At 36.8% G+C, this 12,655-nt stretch overlaps 1 protein-coding gene across 4 annotated transcripts in view; it reads right to left on the bottom strand.

Moving 5' to 3' along the window:
* The window catches only part of LOC106087042 (alpha-tocopherol transfer protein-like), a 76,860-nt gene that overhangs the window by 19,218 nt on the left and 44,987 nt on the right, over positions 1–12,655 (bottom strand). The window contains exons 1-2 of one of the 4 annotated variants that reach the window (XM_059364847.1): positions 11,517–11,740; positions 8,596–8,826 (exon numbers count right to left, since the gene is read on the bottom strand). The exons of 2 other annotated variants lie outside the window; for them this stretch is intronic. In XM_059364847.1, coding sequence (XP_059220830.1) covers positions 8,596–8,599 — 4 coding nt within the window. In that variant the 5' untranslated portion in view covers positions 8,600–8,826; positions 11,517–11,740. Of the gene's footprint in view, positions 1–8,595; positions 8,827–11,516; positions 11,742–12,655 lie in introns of those variants that run through there. One more of the 4 variants, XM_059364848.1, reaches the window with a different exon arrangement.

The raw sequence follows: 12,655 nt of genomic DNA, 5'->3' as shown, positions 1-12,655 counted from the left end.
ATTAAGTCTTTATTCAAAATTTCAATAAGTCGGATGAAAATTGAGCCTTCCAGGGGCTCAAGAAGTCAATCCGGCGATAGGTTTATATTAGGGCTATATCTGAACCGATATGGCCCATTTAAATACCCAAAGACCTACACTCAAATCCCCAACGTTTTACATGTTCGACCGCTATCGTGTTTTCGACAGACGGACGGATAGGGCTACATCGACTCAGAATGCCGAGACGAACCAGAGTAAATATACTTTATGGGTCTTAGATCAATATTTCGAGTTGTTACAAACGGAATGACTAAATTAGTATACCTCCATTCTGTGGTGGTGGGTATAAAAATCTAAGACGATCTAGCCATATCTGTCCGTCCATCTATAAGTTGAAATCACGCTACAGTCTTTAAAAATTAAGATATTAAGCTGAAACATTGCACGGATTCTGTTTTTGTTCACAGGCAGGTTAAGTTAGAAGGTAAGCTATATCGGACTATATCTTTATATAGTCCCTGTATTTACCGATATGCCTATTTAAAGTCTTAGGCCTATTGAAGTCGCGTTTATTATCCGATTTCGCCGAAGTTGGGGACAATGAGTTGTGTTAGGCCCCTCGACATTCTTGTTCAATACTGGGAAGATCGCTTTAGATTTGGATATAGCTGCCATATAGGCCGATCTACCGACTTAGGGTCTTGGGTGCATAAAAGTCGCATTTACCGATTTAGCTGAAATTAGACACCATTGTCTATGCAAGGCTTCTCGAAATTCATGCCCTATATGGTTCCAATCGGTTTATATTTGGATATAGCAGCCATATAAACCGATTTCCCAGTTTATGTCCTTGGGCCCATTAGAAGAGCATTTATTACCAGATTTCGAGGTAATTTGGCACAGTGGCCTGTGTTAGGCCCTTCGACATCCGCTTTCAATATGGTTTCAATCCTTTTATACTTGGATATAGCGGTTAACATTCATATACAGGGTGGCTGATGAAAGCCGCTACCAAAAAAAAATGTAATAACTTTTTTTCTATTTAATAATAATAATTTAATAATTAATTTAATTAATTAATTAATTAATTTAATTAATAATAATTTAATAATTAATTTAATAATTTAATTTAACATGAATAAAAGAAAAATGTATTCCATACACCGAAAAAAAAATGTAGCAATATTCATCATTGTAGCAATATTCATCAGCCACCCAAGGTGATGGGAAGGTATCCATATTTCGACCCAGTCAAACTTAATGCCTTTTACTTGTTATTATTCCTATCTTTTCTTAAAATCGTTTATTCTATCATACGGTAAAGGCCGTGCCAAAACACACAAAAACAATGCTTCCATATTGGAGTGCAACTTTGTATGCGGAGGAAGAAGCAATCGCTTGCGCTAATGCATCCATAATGCGCTAGTTTCAGCACTACGATTTCCTGCATTACGCTTTTAGTTTCTCGGAATCAGCCATGGGTTGAATTTAATATCATCCTGGATGTGAAGAACGCAATTAATAGCCTCAGATGTTCTTCAAGCGCTCAGAGAGAACTTTTATATCCTATACTAGCGTGACAGGTTACTTATCTATAACTCTCAGGATGGAACGAGTGAATATGAGGTCACATCAGGAGCAGCGCAAGGATTCATACTTGGAGCGGATCTATGGAATGGAACCTATCCGGAACCTATCTTGTAGGATATGCTAACGACATCGCTGCATTCATCACGGCAAGAGACACGGAAGGCGCAGAGCGCAAACTACGACAGGTGATGCTAAGGGCTGGACTGGCTGGGTTCCTACGGCTTGAAACTTGCCATGCAGAAGACGGAGTTGATACTCCTAACGAGAAAAAATATCCTAGTGCATATGCACATTGACGACATACTGGTGAAGATCAAAAGATCGGTCAAATATCTAGGGATCCGACTAGATACAAAGCTGACCTATGCAGAGAAAATTCGGCATGCGCCAACAAAGGCCACAAGGATATCGGCGCAACTCAGCCGACTGATGGCAAACATAGGGGAGCCTCTTCCGAGCTGGCGCAGACTCTTAATAAAGACATGCAATAGTGAAGACATGCATCCTCCTTTATGGGAGTGAAATATGGGGCCAGACACTACACTACACTACAGCATGCCGAGCGAAATCCCTGCTCTCGGTACAGAGGACGTATCATCCTATCGCACAGTGGCGGAGCCCGGGAGGCGGTGATGAGATACCCCGAACAAGTACTGCGCAGGAAGAAGGTAGACCTGGACGTAGCGGCGTAGAGTAAGAATGCGGAGGTCTGGACGCAGACACAATGAAGATAATATGGATAAACACCAGATATGGCGTCCACCTCGAAGTTATGCGAAACCGGTACTGCGGTGGAAATAACCCCCAGGGGTGACACATGGTGGGTTTTTAGCCGGTACCGTTGAAAATTGAGTCCGACAATAGGCGAGAGACGTACTCGACACATGCGTAAAAGCATTTCCCATCTTGACCCGCAAAAAAAAGTTCTCAAAAGGGATAATAGAATAAAATGGGAACTTCGACTTCCACAAAAGCGTTATTATTAAATGAGTAAGAAGAAGACGAGAGTGTCAAAGAGTTTAGATGATTTAATTACACGAGGCATTTTATGTATAGGTGTTGCCTAACATTTTACACTAGTTTTAAAAATAGCGTTCCTGGACCACAGGTGAAGCGGTTCAAGAGGATTGATTACTTAGCTTTCGCAATCAAATGACAAAACATTTTGATTAATATCATTACAAATGGACTATGAACTGTTTCGAACATGTTTAACTAGCCCTCATGACTTTATATTCTATAGAAATACTTGCCGTTTTATTAGCATTCATTAAGCGGCGATGGTGGAAAGATTAAAGAGATTGGCTGTGTCACTCAAATTCGAAATAAAATGTGACTCAGTGACTATGATAATAGTTGCAAAAATTGAGGATGTTGAAGGAGGAATTAATGGCGGTGTCACAGGCTGAGTGTTAAGGTGAGGTATTGGTTGGATGCCATGTAAGGTAAGGTCGTTGAAAGAATAATCGGTTAACCAACAGACTCAATTAAGACTTCTTGGAGCTCATAAAGTCACATGGGCTGATTAGTTTATACGGAAGCTTTTTTCAACCTTAACAGCTGTAGTGGGGATTTGATACGATAAATAACCTACAAATTACTATGTAATAGGCTAGTTACAATACCATCTTTCAATATGATCCATTTGTAAACACATTCTACCAATACCAATAAGAAATATCTATTTCCGATAACTTTATTCGTTGCAATACTATTGTGATTTCAAACAGACGGTCGGACAGACATGGGCAGGTTGACTCATAATACTAAGAAGATACTTATGTGTATACTCTATAAGATTGCAGCTGATATTTCGAAGTGATACAAACTATATTATAGTCTCTATATTACAGTTCAAACGAAAGAAACCATACAATATAGAATGTATTTTAGAAATTAGAAACATTATATATATATATAGGGTAGACCGCACAACAAGCCGATTACTGACTTAGGTATATGTCCATAGTGGTATGGAGCGGATTTATATTCGCACCCTCTTTTCAACCTTACCTAACCAATATAATTAAAATTCATTAAATTTTCATTAACATTTAAGAGTGTCTAGGTATGCAAGGTTATTGCTTCCAATTATTCACCCTTTATCCGCCATCAATTCCTAATCAACTCTACAGATATTTTGCTACGTAATTTTCTTTTCACCATTGCCATAATTACAGTAGCAGTTATCATATAAATGCTTATTAGAAAATGTTTTCGTAGCTATTTGTAAAGTCTGTGTTAACAGAAATTTCTGTTGCCATAGTTTATAAGTAATGTTGTCTATTAACTAAGGGGTCAGCTGGAATGCCATAAGGTGTTTATGAATCCAAAATATTTATATAATTGTTAATTACAGAAATCAAAACAGTGTAAAATGAGCAACAAAAACTTTTTTCTAACAATTAGGAGTATGACAAGTAATTAAGTTTCAACTAGTAAATAAAAAAAAAACAATATATTGGGTTGCCTAAAAAGTAATTGCGGATTTTTCATATAGTCGGCGTTGACAAATTTTCTCAACGGCTTGTGACTCTGTAATTGCATTCTTTCTTCTGTCAGTTATCAGCTGTTACTTTTAGCTTGCTTTAGAAAAAAGTGTGCGAAATTTTGTTTACATTTGTTTGTTTGGCGTCAATTTTTATATGGAGCCCACAAAGGAGCATTTTCGTCATATTTTACTTTATTATTACCGTAAAGGAAAAAACTCGGAGCAGGTTGCTAAAAAGTTACGAGATGTGTATGGTGATAAAGCCTTAAAGGGAAAACAGTGTCAAAATTGGTTTCGCAAATTCCGTTCTGGAGATTTTTCACTTAAAGATGAGCCACGTTCAGGTCGGCCAAATGAAGTTGATGATGACCAAATCAAAGCATTAATCGAATTGGATCGTCATGTAACTGAGCGTGAGATAGGAGAGAAGTTAAATATACCAAAATACCAATAGTTAATAAAAATATATATAGTTGAAAATTGTTATAGCCCCAAACGGAAAGTGAAATAAAGCCCCAAACTTCTATGCATGAAACCAAAACAATGATAATTTGGGTATTCATTGAATTTTTTGGGGCTTTATTTCATTTCAAAAGTTAAGGTTTCATTTCACATGAAATTAGACCCCAAATTTGGATATGAGACAAAACCATAAGGCTTATTTTTGGACTTTTAATTCGTTTTACAAATATTTAAAACAAAACAATGTTCTGTGAATTTTTAGTCAATTTCCCACTTATTGGGTCATTATTTCATATTAAAATTGGGACTCTTTTTCATAAAAAATAAATCCGCAAATTTTGTGCCCTTGTTATACCCACCACCATAGGATGGGGATATCCTAATCTAGTCATTCCGTTTGTAACACCTTGAAATATTGATCTACGACCCCATAAAGTATATAAAGATCGTCTCCAAATGCTGTTTCGAACTAGCAATGTCCTTCCGTACGTCCGTCTGACGAAATCACGATAGCGGTCGAACGCGTAGAGTTAGCGCCTTTGAAATTTTGCATAGATACCTAAAATTGATGTAGGTCGTTGGGGATGGCAAATGGGCCATATCAGTTCTGATTTGGATATAGCTTCCATATAATCCGATCTTCCGATTTGACTTCTTAAGCCCATGGAAGCCACATTTTTTGTCCGATTTGGCTGAAATTTTGCACATAGTGTTCTGTTTTGATTTCCAATAACTGTCCAAATCAGTCAAGAACCTGATATAGCTCCCATATAAACCGATATTCTGATTTGATTTCTTGATCCCTTACAAGCCACATAGTGTTCTGTAATGACTTCCAACAACTGTGTCAAATACTGTCCAAATCGGTCAAAAATCGGATATAGCTCCCATATAAACCGATCTCCCGATTTGCCTTCTTGAGCTCCTGGAAATCTCAATTTTCATCCGATTTGGCTGAAATTTTGCATGCAGTGTTCTATTTTTAATTCCAATAAGTGTGTCAAGTACGGTTTACATCTGTGTATAAGATATAGATCCCATATAAACGGGTCTCTCGATTTGACTTTTTTAGCGCTTACAAGCCACGATTTTTATCTGATTTCCCTGAAATGTTGCATATAGTATTCTGTAATGACTCTCAACAACTGCGCCAAGTACGGTCCAATTCGGTCTATAACTAGATATAGCTCCCATATTTTAGCAGAATCCATGGTGGTTGGTTCCCAAGCTTCGGCTCGGCCGAACTTAGCACGCTTTTACTTGTTTTATTTTAGTTTGTGGTATTGGGTTGCCCAAAAAGTAATTGCGGATTTTTCATATAGTCGGCGTTGACAAATTTTTTCACAGCTTGTGACTCTGTAATTGCATTCTTTCTTCTGTCAGTTATCAGCTGTTGCTTTTAGCTTGCTTTAGAAAAAAAGTGTAAAAAAGTATATTTGATTAAAGTTCATTCTAAGATTTAATAAAAATGCATTTACTTTCTTTTAAAAAATCCGCAATTACTTTTTGGGCAACCCAATATTTTTTCATTTTATAGCGTCTTTATTTCATTTTTACTTTTGGGGTCTTATTTTATTATCCGAGGTATCCGATCAGAAACCTCTTCCCTTCCTTCCAGTTTTCCTATCGTCGCCTCGATTATACCGCGATGGTATGAGCTGCTCCCATCCTCAATCCATTCTCCCATGAGACTTAAGGCGAAACCTTCCTTCCAGGTTTCCTATCGTCGCCTCGATTATACCGCGATGGACTTAAAGACTTAAAGCGATGGGAGAATTGAGTGAGGATGGGAGCAGCTCATTTCATCGCGGTATAATCGAGGCGACGATAGGAAACCTGGAAGGAAGGGAAGAGGTTTCCGATCGGATACCTCTGATATCTGAGATGAACCTTGAAGTCGCGTGCGAAGCACTGCTGCCATCGGCACAGTCTTGGATTGACGGAACCCTAGTATTGCCATCTGGAAGATCATGTTGCACGGATGAATCAAAGCTAGAGGACAGAGTGGGCTTGGGGGGTCTACATTGAGAACCCAGGGACTGAGATCTGTTTTAAACTGCCTGACCATAATACGGTCCTGCAGGCGGAGATCCGGGCGATGGCGGAATGCGTGAAGTGGTGTGGTGCTAACGCGAGGACGTCGAGTGTGAACATCTTTACCGACAGTAAAATTGCCATAAGGGCAATAACAACCAGAATGGTAAGGTCACGAACAGTCTTGGAGTGTACGAAAGAGATAAACGCCTTCTCTGAGGATGGTAAAATCCGCATCGTTTGGGTGCCGGGCCATAACGGAGTAAGGGGAAATGAAAGGCCAGACGATTAGACGGTGAAGGTAAGAGTAAGGTAATGGTTAACACGAAGCTTTTCGGGCCGACGCAGTCCGAGTTAGGGGAGTGGACGACGTATGCGCATGCAACATCGTGGAATGAGGGATTGAATGGGCGGTCTAAGAATCCGGTAGAGGAAAGGCCACTTCTCCTTGAATCCGAGGAAGCAGAGTGCTTCAAGAGAGATAGAACGAAGGAGACGTTTTCAGCTTATAAGAGAGTGCTCAAGAAAACGAAAATCGGTAGTAAACCTTATGTCTACAATGAAGACTGCATAAAAATGGCCATTGTAGACGAGTCAAAACCACATAATAGGTTGAGTGAAGAATAATGGAAACTGGTGAAAAGTAAGCTATTATTTATCGTGTCAGAGTGCTTGAGGAATGACGCAAAAGAGATTCCCTTTCTTGGAAATATAGCCTCAAGGAGCGTTTATAAAATACTGGCCTTCGAAACAGGGTATACCATGGAGTGGCTTAGAGGCTAGCTGGACTACATTGGCGTTCTCGGTGTAAAACAAGTTTACTCTGCTTGTTAAGCCTACTATCTAAACAATCGTATTAGACATACACACATCATCATGGGTTAAAAACACTGACTTAAATATAGATTTAAGTCTAGTAATCCCCCACAAGTTTCATCTAAACACTAATTGGGTTTAAAGTTCAGTTTTCACTCGCAGCCTTCGTGTGATGAAAATGAAATTATAGACTAAACATTGTTGTAGTTATTGATTTCTTTAAATAAATTAATCAAATTAAAACAAAACCTATTATTCATATGCGTTTATGGGATTATAAACACCTTCAAATAAAGTAGAAAAACAAACGAGTTTATTAAGTTTTGTTAAGGGAAACTAGTTCAGAAGAAAAGCAAAAATAATTAGATATCTTCTTCAGTGAAATGGAAGTTGGATGCTGCTGTGGTGACGATGTTAAGTCTGCAACTAAATTCTTCACTAGCTAAGTAGAAAACCCAGGGATCAATAACTAACCTGCAACTCGTTCCCAAAAATCTACAGAGTGGTCGCAAAATGAGGTAAGTAAGTTGCCCCATTTTTAAACCAGGTTTCTTAAAGCTTCATTTTAAGATTAAAATAGGTTTCCTATTCCTACTCTCCTAAACTAAACTTAAACTAACCAATCACTGTCAAAACGCATTGGAAAGGTGAAACATTGAATTTTTGTATTCTCCTTGTCAGGTGGGGTAGTTTTGAAACCAACCCCATAGTAGATTCACGAATTTCGGATGAGCTATTATAAAGACTGCAAAATAAACTTTAGTTAATCGAACGAGTAGGAATTCTTAAAGCCATATCTCTTAATTATGAACAATTTGAAAAGAATTTCTACATCTTCGAAAGATTTTTAAAATCTTAAATGTTTTCCTAGAGATTTCAGATTTAAGCCAAAGTTGTCATTGTGTTCACTCTGTAAATATGTCAATGTTAAAGGAAACAACTACCTTAATTGTAATTATTTATTGTTGGGTGAGTATAAGTTGTACAACCTTTAGTATGATCATATGTCTAAAGTTGACCACCTTGCTAACAACTTGGAAGCAACTTGTACTCATATCAAACTGGTTAAGCTGATAGTAGATTTTATTGGATTTCAAAACATGTTTTAATCCTGTAACAACAATTTTTTTGTAAGTCAGATTTGATAAGATTAGTTTTAATTTAAACATAGGGTGTTAAGGTCATGATGTTGATGTATTATACTTGTTGCTGATACTTACTCATTGTGTTGCTTTTTCTGTGCTGTTTGTAGTTGGTGTGATGTTTGTTGGTGCAATTTTGTTTATTCTTCCAATTAATTGGATGGTGTGCTATTGTATTTTATATAGACTTATTTTGTAATGTTTCCAACACCTCGGTAGAGTTTTTGTGCGGTATGGTTTGGCAAAAATTTTTCGTTTTTTTTTTTTTTTTTTTTTTTTGTGTTTCTGTTTTTTGGTGTTGTAGCTTTTCTGTATTAAAATTTGTACTTTTATATTATTAAAGAAAAAATTTTTAGTACTCATTTCATGAGCATAGACTTTATGTCACCCATTCACAGAGAACTGCAGCGGTATATAGCAATTGCGGTGCACCGCGATCAAGCCAATCATTCACCTCTAATCAACGGAAACGGTAATGACAAAAACACAAATGATTTTGCGGCGTTGTCGAAGTGTACGTGTATGTATGTACATATGTACTTATGCTCATGTGTTTCTTGTATATGCGGTGGTATAATGAGTGTTTGCCAAAAACAATACAAACATCACAATTTTATTTTTAACACAAAAAAGTTTTTAAAAGAAAAAAATCCAAAAACTTATAGAAATCGGTATTCAGTAATAAAATTTAATATTAGCAATACTAATATGTATATTTTTTCAAACCCACCACCATAGGATAGGAGGTATATTCATTATAACCTCCACCATAGGATGGGAGTATACTAATTTCATCATTCTGTTTGTAACTCCTCGAAATATGCGTCTAAGACCCCATAAAGTATATATATTCTTGATCGTCATGACATTTTAAGTCGATCTAGCCTTGTCCGTCCGTATGTCTGTCGAAAGCACGCTAACTTTGAAAGGAGTAAAGCTAGCCGCTTGAAATTTTGCAATAATACTTTTTATTAGTGTAGATCGGTTGGAATTGTAAATGGACCATATCGGTCCATGTTTTGATATAGCTGCCACATAAAGGGATCTTTGATCTTGAGTTCTTGACCCTCTTGAGGGCGCAATTCTTATCCGATTTGGCTGAAATTTTGCAGAACGCCTTATGGCCTTATCGTTATGACTTCCAACAACTGTGCTAATTATGGTTTAAATCGGTTCATAACCTGGTATAGCTGCCATATAAACCGATCTGGGATCTTGACTTCTTGAACCTCTAGAGGACGCAAGTATTATCCGATTTGGCTGAAATTTGCAAAGAAAATCTGCGATCATTGAGCTCATCTCGAAAGAGGAACAAACAAAAAATTTATATACTTTGTTGGGTCCCAGATCAATATTTCGATGTGTTACCAACGGAATGACGACACCATCTTATGGTGGAGGGTATAAAAACCCTAACTCGAGAATAGCAAGGTACTTGTATTACTCAAGGGGCGGGAGTTATTGGCTTAGCTAGATCGAATGTATAAAGATGGGATCGTTTTTATACTCAGGTCCAGAACCAGTAATCTTCGTCAGAAGCCTTTTCATACCAGTGAAGAACATACGCAGCCCACAAATCACTAAGAAGATAATACTATCTGTAGCAATCCTAGAAATGCAAATTTGCCCATTAATACTCCATTAAAGTACAGGAGAAAACTTGTCACATATCAATGAGTGGTGTTTAATTCATGTTTAAGCTCAATGATAAGGGGCCTCTTTTTTATAGTCGAGTTCGAACGGCGAACCGCTGGACGACACCTCTTTAAAGAGAAGTTTTTCCCTGGCTGCCATACCATTTTCGCAAATGGCATAGCATCAGCAAACAGGAATTATTTCCCGAAGTGAGCTTATAGGCCTCAAATAAAATAAGAGAGTTAAGGAAGGCGCAACGGAGCGGGTCCTGTCCAACTAATGATATATATTATCTAGTTCATGTAGGTTGCAAAATGTGCAAAGTCAAAATTGTCAATACCAAAAGAACGAAAATTTAAATATTTCAGCATTCCTCTCTGGCTTTCATTATCGTACCAACAAGATGAGCTGAGTTAAAATCTACAAAGTAAGGCGGCATATCAGATAGCAAAATAGGATTCATGTCGTGAAACCTAGCGGCCCTAGCACTCCTAACAAAGTCGAATACCAAAAAACGCCTAGTCACATAGTCTCTTCTGCAAGTATCTAAAATGCACTCCTAACAAAGTCGAATACCAAAAAACGCCTAGTCGCATAGTCTCTTCTGCAAGTATCCGAGATAGTCTACGAACGTCCAGGAAAAAATTATTCTGATGTATTAGGTTGCCCAAAAAGTAATTGCGGATTTTTCATATAGTCGGCGTTGATAATTTTTTTTCACATCTTGTGACTCTGTAATTGCATTCTTTTTTCTGTCAGTTATCAGCTGTTACTTTTAGCTTGCTTTAGAAAAAAAGTGTAAAAAAAGTATATTTGATTAAAGTTCATTCTAAGTTTTATTAAAAATGCATTTACTTTCTTTTAAAAAATCCGCAATTACTTTTTGGGCAACCCAATATATATAGAGAAGGAAGTCCTTTTTCTAAAAGGAGAAGGTAATTTAGAGTATTTCTTGGTAGAAATAGCATTTTCTTTACAAAGAACCTAAGCAGCCTCTCAACCTGATCGAATCGTTGAAAACCCCAAAACTCAGCTCCGTTAAAAGAATAGACCTCGTCTTTTTAATCATGCAAAAGTAGAAAAATCACATATGATCTGTTTTTTTTTCACTATGTTAAAATATTCTACAGTTCATTCCAATAATTTTTTTCTTTGTTTTTTATTTTTTTTTATTTCATCTTTAGTCCCCACAAATTTTAAAACTTTTTGTTCATTTCATTTTTCAAATCTTGTTATTTGGGTCAAATTTTATTATTTCCCTTTTAAGAGATTTTGTACAATCAAATGAAACACTTATTCCCCAATATGGGTTTTCTTGATTTTTGACTTCTTTTATTTTTTCAAACACTTTTTTTTGTACACACCACAGTAGCTGAAACACGTCGGAAATGGTTTATTATTTTATTAGGAAATACAGCTCTAGTCACAGACAGAGAATCACCACTACGGCTTCAAACAGAATCGTAAACAAAAAATAATAAAAACGAGTTTTAATTCAAAGACGAGTACGACAAACGAGACTTTGGTTTTTTTTTTTTACTGCGGTACGTGTGTCTCGCAACGGAGCTAAGATGAAACTGGTCGAGTTAATAGTCTACACTAAGATTATATGCAACGGAACCTTACATTTACAACGTTAACGTGTGTTATTAGTTGTTCGCTTACTTGATGTTCGCTTGCTACCAATTGACAAATCGTTGCATCTCAATATCTACGGCTAGGTAAGTGCATATGAAAAACTTGCTGACATCTGGGTTCAAATGGGGTTTAATGTTCTTTATAGACAACTCTATCAAAACTAGGTTAAGTTATTGTCTAATCTGAACTTAGCTCCAACAAAACAATCGAACTTTGAAAACCTGAAGAGAGATAGAGAAAGAGTACGGGAGCATAGTGTACCAAAATCATTTATTGTATGAAAATGTATCTCCCCATCAGTACATTACCCATCACCGGTATTCATATGCTATACAATGAACTTTTAGTGACATCTGAGGTCTAGCCGGTTTTGTAATGAAAACTTCAAAAGGGAAATAATGACCTTGTGGGTATTTTTTTTTTTTATTATTGAAACTATGACTTTTGGCATGAAGCTGAAGCTGAAACTGGGGGAATTGGTTTTTGTGGTACAAAGAAGGTTCAATGAACATGTATATGAACTCGAGGTTATTGCGGGTTTTTATATTTCCAGCTAACTGAATCGTTGACGCAGCAATGTAACTAAAAGTTTTAGTGCAAGTGGATTTGGTAATGAAAATCGAAAGATTTTTTGGAATTATTATTGATGGAAAAAAATAAAAAAAAAAAAAATTCTCAAAGTTGGGTCAGGCATATATACCACTAGCTGACCCGGGACCTTTCCAGCTAACTGAATCGTTGACGCAGCAATCTAACTAAAAGTTTTAGTGCAAGTGGATTTGGTAATGAAAATCGAAAGATTTTTTGGAATTATTATTGATGGAAAAAATAAAAAAAAAAAAAAAATTCTCAAAGTTGGGTCAGG

The sequence above is a fragment of the Stomoxys calcitrans genome, chromosome 3, assembly GCF_963082655.1.
Source record: "Stomoxys calcitrans chromosome 3, idStoCalc2.1, whole genome shotgun sequence".
Lineage (NCBI taxonomy): Eukaryota > Metazoa > Arthropoda > Insecta > Diptera > Muscidae > Stomoxys > Stomoxys calcitrans.
The sequence above is the reverse complement of the archived record's forward strand: the minus strand, read 5'-3'. Positions and strand labels throughout refer to the sequence as shown.